General features: G+C 36.9%; 1 protein-coding gene across 1 annotated transcript; it reads left to right on the top strand.

The window, feature by feature from the left end:
- The first annotated feature begins 3,438 nt into the window (after positions 1-3,438).
- LOC143530278 (uncharacterized) lies at positions 3,439-3,912 on the top strand. Its single transcript, XM_077025857.1, has one exon. It carries the CDS (start codon positions 3,439-3,441, stop codon positions 3,910-3,912), a length of 474 nt encoding a protein of 157 aa, XP_076881972.1.
- The last annotated feature ends 16,253 nt before the right edge of the window (positions 3,913-20,165 follow it).

The following is a 20,165-nucleotide window of genomic DNA, read 5'->3' as shown; positions in this document are numbered from 1 at the left end:
TATTTCTGCTGGGATCCCGAATCTTATGAGGATATTGCATTTTATGAAGGATATAACTACTTTCTCTCTAACTTGTACAAATGCTTCAGCTTCGATCCATTTAGATAAATAATATGTCATGGCCAGCATGAATACTTTTCCTTATGGTGCTTTTAGTAGCTTTTTAATATATCCATTCCCCACTTCATGCATGGCCAAGAGGAAATGATTGGGTGCATCGACTCTGCTGTATGGTGAAGCAAATTACTATGTCTTTGACAACATCACATTTATAAGCATAATCTATAGCATCTCTTCTCATGGTTGGCTAATAATATCATGTTCTTAATACTTTTGAGAAGAGTGATCTCCCCTAGTGTGATTTCCACAATATCCATCATGAACATCTTTTAATACCTCTTGGATCTCAAGATCCTTAAGACATCTAAGATAAGGATTTGCTAATGATTTCATGTACAAAACATTATGTAGAAAAATAAAACAAGACACTTTCATTCGGAAGAATCTATGATTGTTCTCGTTAGTTCGGATTTCTCCATTTTGCAAATATGTCTTGATTAGCAAGATCCTGTATCCTTTTGTGCCGAGAGGGTCCTTAATTTCAAAACATTCAAAGGATCCTGCTTTTGCATCAGGATCAACTAAATCAATGGCTAGAAGCAAGATACGGATAATTGGGATTTTTCTATCTGCTGGTATCTTGAGAGTTGATCCAAGATTTTCTAGGGCATCAACTTCAGCAATATCCTCCTTTGGAACCTTTTCTATGTTGATGGTCTTGAATTCTTTTGCCAAATTCTTAACTGTTTGTAAGTATATAGCCAATCTTTCACCTTTTTACTGCATAATATCTGGTTAGTAATTAACAAGAATCGACATGTACCTTTAGGTTCCCGATCTTCATATCCTTAGTGTTAAGGCACATATATTTTGTGTTGAGGATATGTTATCCTTATATGATTTCTGGATCGAATATCCTTAAATATTTGTTCCATGTTATATCAGGATCGTTCATCCTCATTACTTTTTGTTAACTAACGGTTATATTATTTGAATGGTGTCATGTGTAACAGGCATAATGGATGAGGGGCTTGGTCTACTTATTACTTTTCATTCTACGGTAAGTGGCACATGGTTAAAAGGAGTGCAACATAAAATTTAGAAGAGTGGTGGATTAATAGGACTTATAGTTGGTTATCATGTCTATTTATTAACCTATGATCGGTTTTAGGTCACACAACACATTGTTCACTAGATATTTCACAGAGATCATCTTTTAGCTACAATCACTTACACATAGCTTTATTGTATTCATCGATCATAAGCTCCACCATTGTAATATCCTTGTTTGATTAATATAGTGGTGATATCACCCGAGGTTTTTGTGCCGGTGATCCTAAATCGATCAATGGCTTTTCCTCGTAACAAATCTTTGTGTTTATACCTATTTTTCTATAAGTTCATCATTGTTACACAAGCACTCTACCTTACAAAACCGATTTGGTTACATTATCCTTAAACTGATTTTATAACAAAACAATTTGGCGCCCACCGTGGGCCAAGTGGTGCTTTAATCCAGAAGATTTCTTTCAATTTTCAACCTTTCAACCTATACCATTGCCAATGGCCTCTCAACAAACCTCTGCTTCAACTACCATGCCTTCATCACTTTCTTTCTCATCAAAAGCTTCATTACCGATGCCTCATCCACCCGTGGGAGTACAAAGGACCAACGTTGTCGAGAGAAAGATGCAAACTCCAGTCTTCCAAATCTTAAAGTCCTACGCTACCACTTCTGTGGTAACTTCTAATAATGATGTTTCTGCCATGTTTTCACAGGTTAAAGCATACATGAAGCAGCTGAACAAGACCAGCCAGAGGATCCTACGTGAAATTGAAGATCCTAAGAAAACAAAGAGACCAGTGGAGGATCAGTCTCCCTTTATGCCTAGAGTGTTGTATTTCACCACTCCAGGATCCAAGGCACAACACACTTAAGGCTCCTCCATCCTTCATCAAGTATCCTCGATATTTCAATAAGGATCCTCTATCCTTCAACCTGGATCCATGGGTCAGCATACTCAAGGATCCTCGATCTTTCAACCAGGATCTTCTATCCTTCAACCAGGATCATCTATCTTCAACCAGGATCCATGGGTCATCATGCTCAAGGATACTCGATCTTTCAACAAGGATCATCTACCCTTCAGCCAGGATCCTCGAGTTAGTTTCATCAAGTATCCTTTAACTATCAGCCTCAAGGATCCTCGGTAGTTCAAATCAAAGGTCATCGGCGGTTCATGAGGGAGACTTCATCCTTGCAGACCATTGCCTTCGGCGGACCAACTGTCATAGCCAATGCATCCTATCCTGTATACTTTTCTTGGATACCATCCTTGAATCAAAAAAGAGGTAACCTTTATAATCATGTATCCTTAGACAGTTAACTTGGTTCTACGCAGGATATAGGTATCAATCAAGTCATGGCCAATGAACTACAAAAACTCAAGGATATGATATCCAGCATCCCAGGGGTGGTTCAACCCATTCCTGAAATTCCAGAGGGAATTCATAAGCTATCCAGGTTTGATCCACCGATATGTGATACTGAAATCCCGAAACGCTTTCAAACCCCCCAACATGAAGGTTTACAATGGCACAAACGATCCAGAGCAGCATGTAGCTCAATACAGGGAAACAATGGAAATCAATCCCATTCTAGAAAGACTTAAAGAAGCCTGTTTGTGTAAAGGTTTTGGATCCACATTAACTGGATCTGCTCTCAAATGGCTGCTAAGTCTTCCTCCTTTCTCTATTAATTCATTTTCTCACTTAGTTAATTTGTTCAACAGTCATTTTTCTTGTAGTAGAAAATTTGAAAAATTGACTAGTGATTTATACCGTTTTGTATAACCTCATGATGAATCCTTAAGGGATTATGTCACCAAGTTCGGAAGGGAGGCCTTGTAGATCCCAAATCTTGACATGGCTACGGCTATTGAGGCATTCAAGATTGGATTATAAAAAGGCTCCCCATTTCAGAATGATCTTGTTATGACCCCATGCTAGACATTAGATGAAGTATGTAATATGGCACTTAGATTTATCAGACTGGAGGATGATAAGAGGATCCAGAAAAGAATTGATACTTCAACAAAACAAGAATCACCCGATAAGAAACAAGGATCCTCCTACATGAACAATAATTCCAAGCCCTATCCAAAGTTCAACAACCATAACGTCCATGTGGACGACGAAGATTACGATGACGAGGATTATCCAAGGATATTAGAATATTGTTTTTCCGTTGATACTCCCGGCTAGATTTGTGCCGTGAGAGATATTGGAGAAAAAGAAAGGTGGCCTCGGAAGAACGAGAAGTCAACATCCTTCAAGGATAAGTCCAAGTGGTGTGCATACCATGAAGACTTTGGCCACATGATTGATGATAGCATTGGTCTAAAGAGAGAAATTGGGTATCTTCTGGGCAAGGGTCACTTCAAAGAGCTTATAAGAAGGAAGAAATCAAGGATCCAGGATCCTGAAAAAATCCCACAGAAGGCTGCTCCACCACCACGTGATGCTCAGATTATTAATTTTATCTCCGGAGGATCAGACATTTTTGGAACCTCATTCTCCTCGGGAAAACGACATGCCAAAGAAACAAAATTGGAGAATGGTGAAAGACCCATCAGGACGACAACTTTAACCGATCAAAGAGTTATAATCTTTGACAAGGAGGATCACATGCACTTTCAGGATCCTCACAATGACGGTTTGATTATTAATTTATTTATTGCTAGCCACTATGTTCGCAGGATCCTCGTAGATGGCGGGAGTTCGGTGAACGCCATTCAAGCCGATGTACTCAAGAAAATGAACATCCCTGAAACAGAACTCATACCAAGTTAGCCTGTCCTCGTTGGTTTTAGTGGAGAAACCAAAAACATACTGGGGGACATCAAGCTTCCTATTTACATTGAGGGAGTTAATTCTTTCCAGAAGTTTTTGTGTTATAGATAACTTTTCATGATGTAATGGGATTCTTGGCAGGCCCTGGATACATGAGATGAAAGCAGTAGCCCCCACCTACCATCAATGTATCAAGATTCCAAACCCCATGGGGAGTAGTGAAGATTCACAGTGACCAAGCGGAGATGAGGAACTAATAAACTTCTTCTATGAAGCCAGCTACGAAGCAGACCATTGCATATCAATCAAAGCACAATTCAAGAGAGGTGCTGGAAGCCTGGGAAAAAGATCTAAAAGAAGTATCATCGGACTCTGAGGATCCATATGTAAATGTGTATATAGGATCCAGTATCCTCAGCAACAATGAAGAGGATCTGGTATCCTTCCTCAAACAAATGAAATCAACCTTTTCCTTCAAACACTCTGATATGACAGGTATATCTAAGGAAATTATTATGCATAAATTAGGGATAGATAGTTCTATCAGGCCCGTCCAACAGAAACGGAGGAAATTTGCGCTTGAAAGAAATATCATTATCCAGGAAGAAGTCGAAAAACTTCTCAAAGCAGGTATGATAAGAGAGGTAAGTATCCAAGATGGTTAGCCAATATAGTGGTAGTTTATAAGAAAAATGGAAAGCGGAGGGTATGTGTCGATTTTACTGATTAAAACAAGGCATGTCCCAAGGATCCTTTCCCCTTACCACACATTAACTCCATGGTGGATGCTACGACAGGACATGGGATGCTCACTTTTATGGATGCTTCCTCTGGATTTCAACAAATTCAGATGAAACCATCTGATCAAGATGATACAACATTTGTGACTCCTACTGGCATATATTGTTATATTACTATGTCGTTCGGACTAAAAAATGCAGGGGCAACATACCAAAGATTGGTCAACATGATGTTCAAGGATCAGCTAGGAAAGACCATGGAAGTCTACATAGATGACATGGTAGTGAAGTAAGAAAAGGCTAAGGGTCATCTCAAAAATCTTGAAGAAGCATTTAACATCCTTGATCAGTATAGTATGAAGCTAAACCCATCAAAGTGTCATTGTGGTGTCAAGGCTGGGAAATTCCTAGGATATATGGTGACTAAAAGGGGAATAGAAGCATGTCATGAGTAGATTGAAGCCATCATCAATTTTAAGTCTCCGGTGAATGCTAAAGATGATCAAAGACTGATGGGAAGGTTAGCTGCACTGAACAGATTCATTTCTAGATCTTCATAGAAGTGCAAAGACTTCTATGATATCTTGAGGAGTAATAAAATTTTGAATGGACTCAAAAGCATGAAGATGCGCTGAAGGCTCTTAAGGATTATCTATCTTCAGCACCAGCCTTTATGAAACCAATAGGAGGTGAACCGTTTTCCTTATACTTAGCCATTTCAGGTAATGCGGTCACTTCTATCTTAGCCAAGGATCATGAAAGTCAACAGCATCCGGTATATTATGTAAGTAAAAACATCTTAGATTCCTAGATCAGGTATTCTCACATTGAGAAATTAATTCTTGCTTTAATTATGGCCTCAACTAAGTTGAGACATTATTTTGAAACCCATACTATTATTGTAAGAACTAACTATCCTGTGAAGAATGTGCTTAAAAAACCAGAAATGTCAGGTAGGATGGCCAAATGGGCAGTGAAGCTGAGTGCATATGATATTCAGTATGAGCCTAGCACAGTCATTAAGTCACAAGCGCTTGTAGACTTTGTGGTTGATTTCAGTAGTGATATGCAAAAGGAAGCTGATCTAGAGGTCCAGCAACTAGAAGAAACTAAGGATCCGTGGATCCTTTTCACAGATGGAGCATCCAATATAAGAGGAATAGGATTGGGCATACTACTAAAATCACCACAGGGGGACATAATACCCCAGTCTATAGCCTGTGAGTTTCAAGCTACTAACAACGAGGCACAATACGAAGCACTTATGGCATGTTTACTTTTAGCCAAAAAAATGAGCATCAGGTATCTTCAAGTTTATATAGACTCTTTGCTTATAACTAACAACTATAACGGTTCTTACACCGTGAAAGGTGAAAATATGATCAAATATTTAGAAATTGTGAAGGAATTAGCTAAATCCTTTGAGTTGTTTAGTATTATTCATGTATCGAGAGAAGAAATGTTGGGGAAAATGCCTTAGCAAACTTAGCATCATACTTGAAGATCCCATATGACATAAAGATACCTATCATTCACATATTTTCTCCGGCAATTGGGGGACAGGAAACAATAGAGGTAACAACGGATTGTTCTGAAGAACTTAATGATCCTTCATCCTCTCCAAAAGTAGGATCATTGATCCTTCCAATCAAGAAATTCCTCCAAGATGGAGAAATCCCTACAAGAGAAAATCCTAAAGCTTTTAGAATAAAGGTGTCGCAATTCATTATTTTACAAGATACTGTATGTAGAATATCTCTTACAGGTCCCTACTTGAGCTGCATTGAGGATCTAGGAATACAGGAGGTGCTCAAAGACTTCCACGTAGATGATTGTGGTAACCATACAGGAACAGAGCTCTATTCTCCAGGATACTTAGGACATGTTACTTCTGGCCAACAATGAAGAAGGATGCTATGGAGTACTCAAGGAAGTGTGATGCTTGTCAAAGACATAGAAACATTCTTAATCAGCCAACAGAACCTATGTATCCTATATCCTCTTCATGGCCTTTCATGAAATGGGGAATGGATATTGTAGGAAAGCTATACCAAAGACACCAGGTGGAAAGGTCTTTATGCTTACTATGACATATTATTTCTCAAAATGGATTGAAGCAAAAGTGCTTGTTCAAGTCCGTGAAAGGGAAGTTATATTCTTCATTTAATGAAATATTATAACTAGATTTGGTATTCCATCTGAAATTTTTTGTGATAATGGATCCCAGTTTATTGGGAAATGAACTACTAACTTTTGTGATACTTGTGGCATCAAGATGATCACTTCTACACTAGTTCATCCTCAAGCCAATGGTCAAGCAGAGTCAATCAACTAAATTATTATCAACATTTTTAAGAATAAGCTAGTATCCAATAAAGGCAAGTGGGTTGAGGAGCTTCCTTATGTTCTTTGGGTTGATAGAGCAACACCCAAGAATGAAACAGGTCAAACACCCTTTTCATTGGTGTTTGGATAAGAAATTGTGATTCCTACAGACATGGTGGTTCCTACTACCAGAACAAGCATCCGTTATCCTCAAGCAAACAATGAAAGTCTTATCCAGGATCTAGACACTGTTGATGAGCATAGAGACCTAGCAAAGCTCAGAATGGTTGCATAACACCAAAGGATAGCTGGGAAATACAACAAGAACATCAAGATCTAAAAATTTCAAAAAGGAGATTTGGTTTTAAGGAAGGCTTTCCAAAATACAACTAATCCCGCAGATGGAAAGCTTGCACCTAAGTGGGAAGGGCCCTACTTCATTGAATCAAAATCAGGAAAAGGGGCATACCATCTACTAAAGAAATACTTCATTTAATCAGGATCAAGGATCCTTAAAGGATCAAAGATCCAAAAGTTGGTAAAAATACTATTATATCATTTATTCATTTCAGATTTATATTACTAACCAAAGGAAAATATATTCTTAATATTTTTTTTTGCCAAGCTTAAAGTTTATACAGGTTTCAATAAAGAATTCAATGATTAAGGGGTTGGCCACCTCTCTCCCACGCTTAAGGTACATCACTATATCTATGGTCTAATTCCATGATTAAGGTGTAATCCCCGATGATCACACCTTCTAAGGTTTAAAGGTTTTCACCTATCTCACGAATTAGAGTTTCTACACTCTTGCCTCTAGCGCACGCTATCCAAAGTATAGTTTGGGGCAATGAGACCAGTACACGCTTAGTGGCTGAAAATTTCATTTCTTTTGGCTATATGGAGGATCCTACGAATTAATGGTAGACGTGCCATACATAAGGTTTCTAACATTTTCATGTTAGCTCAAGTTCCAAGATTTCTAACAGTTTCATGTTAGCTAAGGTTTTGCGTTTTCACGTGACTTACGTTTGGGCTAAATCCCAGTTCGAGCGAGTTCCTAGTTTAACATCTGTATATTTATGCTTGTCCCCAATTATTTGGGTTTGTCCCCAGTTATTTGAGCTTGTTCCCGGTTATTTAGGCTTGTCAAGAGTTATTTGGGCTTGTCCCCATTTATTTGGGCTTGTCCCTAGTTTGTTGGGCTTGTCTCCAGCTTCTTGGGTTTACTCACAGTTCATATGATTATTTTCCTTAAAATTCTAAGATATTTGCATCAGGTATCCTAAGTCCATATACAAGCATCATGGAAATACTTGTGGTAACTTAGGTTTAATCAGACCTTATGGTATGATCTTTACTTGTCAAGTTATTGTCATTAAGATTATATCTATAGAAATTATTAAATTCAAGGATGCAGGATCCTTAATCTATTTTTACAAGGATAATTTATCCTTAAATTTTTTCTTAAAACATTTCTTAAAACTAAACTATAACGACTATGCTTTCATAACAATAAACAAACACTACAACAAAAAGGGTTTTTTAGTCGCATAAAAGCGTCCTAAAATGCTATTTTGTAGGACCTTTCAATTAATAGAACCAACAAGAAAAGCGTTTCATGTAAAGGGGACGTAATAAGTCTCGGAACTCAAAAAGCGTCCTGATATCCCAAATAAGATTATGAAACCAATTTTATGGTCGTATAATATATCATATCCATTAACAACCCAAAAAACGTCCTAATAAAAACAAATTAGAACACTTTTACTATGTTTTGATATGTGCTTACCTAATTGTAAACTTTTGATACACATACAAGTGTCCTTAAAAATTAATTTATAAGACCTTGATGATGGAACATTATAGTACCAAGAAAAGGGTCCTAATACCCCAAACAAGATTATGAAACTAAATTTTATGGTCGCATAACATATCTATGAACAAGTTAAACGTCCTAAAAAAATATTATGACACTTTTACAATGTTCTAACGTTTAGGACAAAAATTAGAAGTCCTAACAAATCATATTATACAACCATTTTTTAAACGTCCACACACACAATTTTACTATACGGTTATGGACATCTATATATTAAAAGAAATAAAACTTCATTATAACAAAAAAACAAAACATAAATAAGTTATAGCATTATCCAACATAAACTCTTGTAACATTCAACAACAAAAATTAAAGCAATAAAAGAAACCAGCACCATAAAATCACAAGTCATCGTGTGTACGTCCTCAATCCTCACGGACTACCTACAAATAAACCATCCATGTATAAGCATTAAATTCCATGTTATTAAAATTATTCGTATCACAAGTTTAAAAAATACATACCTAGATGAATGGACAAGGCCATGCGATGGATGCACCAATACAATCTTGAATTGTGACAAATAAACCATATGGTCTCACCAACTTTTAATCTATTTTTATTGGTACTTGAACATTTACCTCACACCATTTTGGTCAAATATTTGTACCACCAACTAGCTCATTTGGGTTCAAGCTTCACACCCATCCTCTTTCTACATGCTCAGTAGGGTTTAAAATACTTTTAATGAAAACTTCATCTCCGACCTAGATTTTAGTTTTCAACAAACTTTTATATATTAAACTTGAGTCATTATGGTGCAAAAATCATTTCACAAAAAAAAGGTTTTACACTAGCAGGCTAACACTCTATAGAAAAAATAATATGAAAAAAACATCAATAGACATTCTGCAATATGAAAACATGTATCAGTACCAAGTGATGAGCTCTTGTGAACCTCCAGGTCCTGCACCATGAAAAATTATAAGGTAATCACATATAAAACTTGAATATAAGTTGTATCATACCAGCCTCGGGAATAGAAATAATGAGCTTTGCAATACAATTTGGCATAATTACATTCCCGTAACAAAAGCAGCAAAATGTCTCTTATATATTGTCATTAGAAAAAACAAAAGTTGAATAAATTGCAAAATATAGTTTCCAACAAAAAGATGATTCTAAGCCATCTAATCAGGGTCAAGAAGCTTACCAAAATAGTCAAAATGTCATGTTTATTGACAACCTAGTATTATTACATGCCGCATTGCGACGACCCAGATTTGTCTTTACATGTCCATTGTTATTTTTGCATTACTATGACACGTCTATTTCAATGTGCGGACATCAAAAGATTGTCGTTTGCTATTTAGTAGTTACAAAAGCCTCCCTTTGTGTTAGGTTTGTTTCATCCGTTTCAAAAAATCTCCCTTGCCCTACTGCATTTGCTGCTTGTTTTGGTTTTTTAGCATAAGAAAGCTTAAGTGTTAGTAAAGTAGGATATGGTAATATTTTTTCCCATTCATAAAGTTATGTAAGTACACTTTTACACCCAAATATTAATTCACCCTTTCTATATCATATGTACGCCTTTACAAAATTCATGATCACATGCTCGGTTTTTTGTATCATTTATATTGATTTTTATATACAAACTCCTATACCTTTGACGTGAGTGTTACCTGTAGTGGTTTGATGCATTCTTTTTTAGGCGCTGGTCTTTTGAGCAAGTGTTGGAGGTGGTACGGTAATTTTTGGTGCTGGCGCACTTGATAGCAACTTGTTATTGTTGGTTGTGTCGGATGGCGGCAGTGGGGTTAACTATGGTAGTCAGGCTGAAGTTGTGATCATGGATGTGGTGGTTGTCTTTTTTCCAAGGCTAACAGAAGCATCGTGTGCGACTGTCATCATGAATGTTTTTTTTGGAAAGCATATGTATTTGTCAACGATGTAGCGATTGCACGTTCACAATTGAGTCGAAATGGGTTGGATGTTGCAGACGCTATGTCTCTATAGTTCCCAACTGTGGAGATGTCTTATGCTAGTAGTTGTTTACTTTATAAAATGCTTGAATCTAAAATGTATAAAATGCAATATATATATATATATATATATATATATATATATATATATATATTATGGTGATAAGACTTACATGTGTTTCAACAAAAAGGTAGCAGAGAAAGGAATCCATTTCTGTATGACCCGTATATTAACAGGATAATAATCGTTGTATATGAGGGCAAAACTATTTTAATAAGAAAACCAAAGAAATGAAACAAATACCTAACAACAAACTTTACGGAAACAAATATAAGAAGATGGACAGAATAAGTACACTACACTAAATCAAAAGATAAACTACTACACATATACCATTATTATTACTTACTGAATAAATAAAGACAGAAATATGTGTAACTCAAACTAAGCAACTGATCTCTACAGTGAGATAAAACCAAGAGGCAATGAAAGGTGTCCCAAAAAATAGTAAACCTCAACATCACAAAAGCATATATTTTAGAACCTACAGAATAGTAATGACAGCTACATGGGTACAAAGGCATTCTATCAAAACACACCAAACAACAAAGGTTAAAAAATCCCATAACATCTAGAAAAATTAAAATAAAACATGCATATTAAGGAAGAAAAGTGTGATACCTAGAACTGTGATGCTTATAAAGAAATCACAATTGACATCTTCGACCCTATAGAGATTATTGTGCAAAAATAATTAGATAATAGGCAAGTCAGATATAATAACAATTATTAAACAAAAAGGGATACGCAATTACCCATTAAAAATACCATACCATATCGTAAGCAACAAATACTGGTTAGCGCGGCTCCCAGAAATCGCTGCAGCTAGATAAGATAAATCATAATAATTTTGCAAATGAAATTGATTCAATTAAACAACAATGAAAGAAATCTAATCTAATCAATCAGTCAATCAAAAGATAACTTAACCTAATTTGTGAAAACAGTAATTGATGGTTACTATGAGAAGGATGACTTCGTCGGCAACCCATCCATTTTCCCCTCCCTCTCTCGCTTCGGTTTCTGTATGTTAATCGTACGTACTATGCGTTGGCATGTGGCAGCCAGCTACAACATCACCTAGATTACCGAAAATCGATGATTATTAGGTCCAGTATGCAATCTGTCGCTATACCTTAAGAAATCGATATCGGATCAACTCAACTCATTCAAGAATAAAGCTTGATGAGACGGACAACCCTTCAGCGCCACTAAATCCATCGTGAGAGGCTGCAATCATGACCAATAACCACCAAGAACTACTGTCTCGCTTTCCATCTTGAAGGTTGCCAAATGATAGACAGATGATGGTGGTGGGTGGGGATAAAGAGGTAACACAGTGACTTAGTGGACCGAAGGTCCAATGAAAAGTGAGTACAACATATTATGGTAGATTTACTACACCTCAAGCACACATAATTGTTGATGCATTATGTATATATGATGATGCACAACTTCTCCTGATTTTGTAAATATATAAATAAGTATAAAGATAATATATCTTTCAGATAGTGGGTTCAAAAACAACATCCACTTTGAAGATATACTAAGTGAACACCAAACTGTAAAACAAGATCGAAATCTCCATTCCGAGTGAGTAACTGTTCCTTTCAACCAGACGCGAAAATCTACTTTTCATTCCTATATTAGCAATTTCTAATAACTGAACCCATTTGTATGCATGTTCATATACAAAGTAGTTTCATCATTAAAAATTTAAGATAATGACCAAAGTAATCACATAAACAAAACGAATGGAAATCATAAAGTTTATCCTAAGCATTAGAAGTTAGATTTTGTAAAAGTGAACAAAAAAAGTACCTAAAAGATAAGTAATCCATGAAAGTCTCGCCAATACAAGTTGCCCTGCTATTGTCATCTAATTTAAGGTGATAAATGCCATACATTGTCAGCTTTATTTCTTAGTTTTATATATGATAAATTATAATGCTTATTTTAGTGGTGAAATTTTAGGTGCCACCATAAACATTGTCAAGAAAATATAACACACACAAAGTGTTAGTAAATACCTATGTTTTAGTGATATAAATACTAAATGTCACTAAAGTGTGTGTCAAACAATTATGTTATACATAAAGTGCCATTAAAACCTAAATTTCAGGGCACAAATTTTAAATGTCACTAAAAGTGTTTCTCGTGCAAATGTGCCATGCTCAAAGAGCCATTAAAACCTAAAATAGTGGCACAAAATCTAAATTCCATTATAAACTTGTGTCACTAAGTAGCATTTTATTTGTAGTGAAAGGTTAAAGTTATAAGACTCAAGTGTCAAGTGTCGTGTCAAGTTATGCTATAATAAAACTCTAGCGAATAAGCGTCCTATAAAACAGATGTTTTATGACCCAAATATCAAATGTCCTATTAAGGTGTATTATAATAACACCATATTGTAAATGTCCTATTAAGTTATGTTCTTATATGACATCGACTAGAAAGGGTCCTATAACACCGAACATTTATGACTTAACTACAAATGTCCTATTAACTTATGTTATAATAAGACCTCCAAAGAATCATCCATCCTATTAAATAACATTTTAGGACACCGGTTTCGTGGCGTACATTATAAAAGGACCCCAAATGTTCATTTGTCCTATTAAATAGATTTTAGGACCCTATTTTACAAGCGTCCCACATTAAAGGTCCTAAAAAGCCCTTTTTCTTGTAGTGAATAGCCATATAGTCAAAATATTTGAGTTATTATTATTAAAGGTCACATGGACTTACCAAAAATCTAAACCTGGATTTCACCGTATAAAGAATGGACCATCTACCCGGGTTAAGCAAATATTACTAACAGTACATAGAGTACAGGAAAGATAAAAGAATGGGCATCAAAGGCTTCATCCCGAAAAGAGAGGATCTATCCACATTTGATAACCCCCCCCCCCATGATTGTCTTAAGGATCAAATATCCTTCATCCTAAAATATTCATAAAAAAACATAAATAACAAAAAAAAGTGGGCTCATGTCTTGTCTTTTTTATCTTTCATTGCCCACCTTCACAGCTTCATCCTCCTCTGCTGCTTCATCATTCCCTGCCTCAGCCATCTCAGATTCATTTTCACCCGCTGCCGTCTCTGTGCTCTCACCAGCTTCATCCAAACCGACGGCCAATTCCGCCATAGCATGCTTTCGTTTCGCTAAATCCCATGCTGACTTATCAAAGGAAGGATCATTAACCTCAATCACGATCTTGATCCTTGCTTGAAGGCAGACTTAGCGGCCTAAATTTTGGACTCACTGGTTGCATGGGTCACCTCTTCTTGCAACTGGGCTTGAAATAAGGATGCGTGATCCTCCGCCTGCTTCTTCTCCTTGGTCAGCTTGGATATGGTCTTGTCCTTGCAGCGGTCATAGCTCTCATCTCCGACAAGTATCCTCAAAATCTTTAACAATCTTTTCATGGTAGCTTTTAGCATAGTCCACGTCCTACATGAAGTAATGAAATAAGTGCAAGAGTATATTGGATCCACAGCAGCAAGTAAACAGGATAAAGGATCCTTAAAGTAGTGATGAGACACTTTCCAGCATCAAAAGGGTCTTCTGGCTCAGCTGTCTTCTTTCTTTTTGAATCTCCGGACTTGGCACGGGTTGTTACAAGAAGCGGTTCATGGACTGGAGTGGTCTTCGGAGTTCCCTTCATCACAATGAGACAATCAATGTCTTCCAAGGAGAACTGGGAAACTGATTTGCTGGACTTGTGAGCACCTACTGAACACAATATTAAGATAAGTTTCCTCTTATTTTTCATTAATATGAAATATTATTAATTCTTACTTGACATGTTGCTTAATGACTCTGAAATTGATTCTTGAATGACTTTGATAAATGCTATAAAAGCCAAGATCTAGTCTCTAACATCGATACATCAATAGGATAAACATGAGATCGATATGTTAAATACTGTTGATTACTTTAATGGTGGAATACATACATTATGGTGAACAAATTAAGCTAGAGAGAATTAGGGGTGGCAACGACATGGAATAACTTAGGCTTGGATCTCTAATATTCAATGAATATGATCAGCCTATTTATAGGCATGGAACGCATTCGTTATATAAGACTAACCTATGACGTGATCCTATTCATGAATGACTTGCCATTAGTTAAGTTAATCTCATTCGTTATCTGTTCATAACGAATGGGGATTAACTTAAAGATTAAGACTCCATTCTCTATACAGTCCATATCGAATGGGCTTATACCTTAACGAATAGCTAGTCTATAACAAATGGACCTCACCCACTATACAATCCATAGTGAATGGTCCATTTTACAATAAATAAACAGGCTAGACTATCTATAACTTATTCGATTTGCTACGGACACCAAATCATGCACTAAAAGACTTCAGAAGCTTTGGCTTGAAATGTCCTGATCTTAGGATCCAATGCAAGGAACTTCTTCACCCTCTCATCTACTCTAGAAAGATCAATAAGCAAAGAAAAATTATCCACTGAAAAGAAAAAATAAATACGTTAGAAGAAGGATACGTTATCCTCTCCGGCTTACCAGAGGATCTAGGATCCTATCCATCCTAGTCCACCTTATGGTAGATCAAACCCACAAGGAATAGAGTCCCTTTTAACAAAAAAGAACTGATTTTTCCAAAAATGGACCATTTTGGGTGGCTTTGAGAATAGGAGTAGGCTGTTGTGGCTTTGATTTCAAAACAACACGGGTAGATCCATGGGTGACTAAGCTGTAGAGGTATGCTAGCTCCGACAACCCAGACTCGATGTCCTCCTCTTCGATGATTCTCTCTATGGAATGCAACACTCTCCATAGCATCGGCATCGCTTGGATATACCTAATGCGTGTTAGGGTAAAAAAGTTACGGGTGAATGTTGGAAAAGGGTATGAATAACCAATCAAAAAGGGTTGTTCCTGGAAATATAGCCAGGTTTTGGAATAAGAATCACTCCGGATGGAGGAATCGAACTATCAGAAAACTGCGCCGACAGGGAACAGTGGATGAAGATCATTGATCTCGGGATCTGTGAACTTACAGATTTCTGATGAAGGTTTCATTAGAAATCCTTGATATCGGAGGTCATTTAATTCCGATTGTTCGGAGGAAGATAATATAGAAACTGTAGATATTATTAAAAAAAGATTGAAAGAGAAGAAAGGAGTAGAAAGGATACCTGATATCTGCCGAGATGTGATTATAAGAGGATATAAGTGGTCGCATTTATAGACGGGAGATGGTAAATCAAGATATGTGATAATTATATCTAACCTGTCACATCTAATATTCTTTTTGTAGGCAATTTGAATTCATAATGACAGCTATGATCTACTCACAACCGCCATTAGGTGGCAATTGTTAGGGCACAAATATTTTGTGCTGAGAATATGTTATCCTTATGCGATTTCTGGATCGAATATCCTTAAATATTTGTTCCAGGTTATATTAGGATCGTGGATCCTCAGTACTTATTGTTAACTAATGGTTGTATTCTTTGAATGGTGTCGTGTGTAACATGTATAACGGCCTATGGACTTGGTCTTCCTATTATTTCGTAGTCTATTGGAAGTGGCACATGGCCAAAAGGAGTCCAACCTAAACTATAGAAGAGTGGAGAATTAATAGGACTTATACTTGGTTATCAGGTGTATTTATTGAGCTATGATCGGTTTTAGGTCACACAACACATTGTTCACTAGATATTTGTAAGGCCCCGAACTCGGTAGCCCTATTTTAGCGTCGGATTTACTCATAAATGTTTGAACTCAGGTCTGTCTTAATTAATCCAGATCTGTTAATATTATTAATAGCCTAAAGTGAAGCTTGAGAGAGATTGGATAGAGGTTCGTTACTTTAAATCTCAAAAACTTAAATAACTTGTGAACAGAGTTCACTATAAATAGGAAGATGGACCTAGTTCGTTAACATCCCCTAACGAACTAGGATCCACTTCGTTACATAAATAAAAGGATAAATAACTTAACGAATCATCTCCTGATTCGTTAAATTAAACTTCCTTAACGAATCAGGAAGATATTAACTTAGAGCTAGTTCGCTAAACATCCTTAGCGAACTAGACTCATACATTAGCGAACTACAATATAACTTAATTGTTTATTAGATTAAACAAAACGACAAATACGTTAATGATAAATACAAAGACTCGAGACGCAAAACCGTGCACTAACAGACACCCCCTCTTCTTGAGCTCTTTGTCTTTAAATTACTTGAAGTGCTTGAACTGCCAGCCTCTGCAACTATGAATTCCGTTCTCATAACATACACGCACAACGCGTTGGAACTGCATAGCCAGGTCATAGTCGTCATTGCGCTCAATCAAAATCTTGTTGTTGTGGAGCATGTAATTGTCGGTCTCAGTTAAAATCACCAACCACATCGGGTCAATGATCTTTATCAGCTCAGTCTTTAAACCTGTACCAAGAACAATGACGGCCTCGCCAGTATGATTATCGTAGTACCAGCGGTTGAAAGATAAATAAATGTGTTGATTCAACGGCTTCACCGGCACACGCTTCATCGTCTTCGGCCGCTTTACTTTAAGAACCAACTTCTTCTTCCAACCAGTCCTTGGGTCAATCTCATTGAGATGCTTACGGATGGGAATCTGTGGTTTAAAAATTTTGAACCCGTGGTCCACTTCAAACAGCAGATGTTGATGAAACCAACTTGCATGTTTATTCCCACCCCTATTAATAAATGGACGATATGCCAGAGTACGTACGTCCCATCTCGGTAATGAATCAACATCATACATCCTTTCGTAGTACTGGACGCCTTTCTCCCATTTGACAATACATACATTAAGATCAGAATCAAAAAGCCAAGAAACAATATCACCTTGAACTTTTGACACGGCCTTGAAAGTAGACTTCTGATTGGATTTGGCACGTGCAGCAGCTTCCTCTTTCTGTTCCTGATCCACGTACCGAAATGCATCAATAATCTTACCAACTTTCTTATGACTGAACCATCTAAAAATGTTTTCATTAGTTGGATTTTCAAGCGAGTCAAATCTATTATCAACGATTTTCTTCCCTTTGGACGTCTTCTCACGATGATCTTCTGCTTCTTTTACAATTTTCTCATTAAATACAGGAGCTCCCTGATCAACATTGGTGTGTTGAAACAGATCAGGGTAATACTCAGTAGTCACATCTTCCACCTCAACCTCCTCATTCTCATAAATAAAATCCGTCCTCATCTCCACAGTAGGATCATTTAAGATCTCATCATCATTAATTACCTCAGCATCAGGCTCAGTCTCTAACATGGTCATCTCGTCTTCATTCAGACCAAGAAAGATCGCAATCTGCTCTCGTGTCAGTGACTTATCAACAAACTGCCCCACTGCTATCTCATCAGCATTTACCATGCTTTGAATCACCCCCTTACCATCCATAAAAATAACCGTATCGGCCTCAATCATCTCAATTGGTTTGGTAGCCGAATAGTCATGATAAACAATGATATGTTTGCCCGAATCATCAACAGAACTCGTACCCGCACCAGAAGCTGGGTCTTGAGTTTGTTTAGGCTCACCTCCAGCATCAGATTCATCAGGATCCTCATCGTCATTCTTTAGCTTTTTCAGTGCATCATCTTTACATGTCAGCTGCAGAATTAGTTCTTCTTATTCTTTAATTTTAACCCCCTAAGACTCAACAATCTCACGAAGGGCTTTTGTTTCCTTTTGACAAAAAGAAACATAACTGACCAGCTTCTTCTAGTTCTCCATCAGTCGTTCTTGATTTACACGGTCAGCAGACAATTGATTTTCATACAAGTGAAGAAGATTCAAAAGCATGTGTGTCTGACAATTCGGTGGCATAGCATACAAAGATGGATGAACTGGTTGGATTGGTCCCTGAGGCCTTGTAATTCTCATAAATGAGACATCACTAGGTGGAGGGGGCCCCATGGACGGTGTTGGAGGAACAGTAGAAAGTGTAGCAGAAGGCATTGGTATTTCAGCTAAGGCTGATTGTGGAATAATACCAAGCCTGTCATGAGGAACCATCGTCGTCGTCAAAGTCATCTCCGGAGTGCTAGTAGTAAGCGGCATTGTCGGGCGTTGAGGATTGCAGGACGAGACGGTTGCACACCAAAATAAACTCCGTCTCCAGCTGATACACGTCTTTTTTCTTAGCCTTTAGAAGCTGGTGCTTTACCCTTTCGTTTACGGTCACGTTGAGCTGCAATAGTAGCAGCTAACGCTGCTTCAACAGCAGCTTGTTGTTCTCGAAGAGCTGCATCACCATCACCACCATTTCCACCATCTCCACCATTACCACCATTTCCACCATCTCCATCTCTTCCATTACCACCATCATCTCCATCATCACCATCGTTCCCACCTTCTCCTCCCTCATTCTCGGAATCCGAATCATCATAGATCCAGCGATCCTCGGGTGGACATACATAATCAGGATTAATAATGTGGCCAATCAGGCGTTTGGTCCTTGGTTTTTCTAACCTGTATATTGTCATTCATCGTACAGTGTCAGCCTTCGTATGTTCTAACTTCAACTCATCATTCACCAAAGTTTGATCGATGACCAAATTAGGAATCAGATCTTGAATAATTAGCATTAGAAAATGTGGATACATAAGGAACTTCTTCTTTTGAGTCGTTTGTAGAACTTCTTCCTTTAGATGATAAAAGGTCATTTCTGAGAAGTTAAATGGTTTGTTGAGGACAAGTGCCACAAAAGCATACTGCAGCATGATTCGGCATTCATTAAATCCACCTCGACGACCACCCAGAAAATGAATTAAAACGTGTAGGAGATACTTGTATGGTGGGCACAAGCCATTCTTGTTATATTGTGACTAATTACCCTATCAAAGCTGTATTATGAAAATAAAAGAATTAAGGAATTAATAAATTTAAATTAATTAACATAAATAACTTCCGAGACCCTTTATCCCGATAATCGAATACCTTAAACTCCGTTTCACTTTTTGAAACTGATAAATAAATTAATAAATAATATGTAAAAACGGAATGAAAAATATTTTTGGTATTTTGTAATATAAAAAGAATGTATTTACATGAAAAGAATCCAAAACAAGAAATATAAAATCTTTTTGTGTTTTATATATGTTTTTCAAAAACAGTATATATTTTTGTATTTTTGTTGAGTTTGAGTAGAGAATCATATTGACCAAATTGCCCTTCCATCACAGTTTTATATTTCAGCGATATTATAACTGGCGTTAAGTCGGTCATCGGTATTGTTGTCCACTTAAATCTAATAACAAACTTTCAAGTGTTTTTGTGATATGATTAATGGTTCAATTAAA

The sequence above is a fragment of the Bidens hawaiensis genome, unplaced genomic scaffold, assembly GCF_021521415.1.
Source record: "Bidens hawaiensis isolate Kalapana, Puna unplaced genomic scaffold, B.hawaiensis_p1.1 tig00008883_1, whole genome shotgun sequence".
Lineage (NCBI taxonomy): Eukaryota > Viridiplantae > Streptophyta > Magnoliopsida > Asterales > Asteraceae > Bidens > Bidens hawaiensis.
This window is presented reverse-complemented; position numbering and strand designations above follow the sequence as displayed.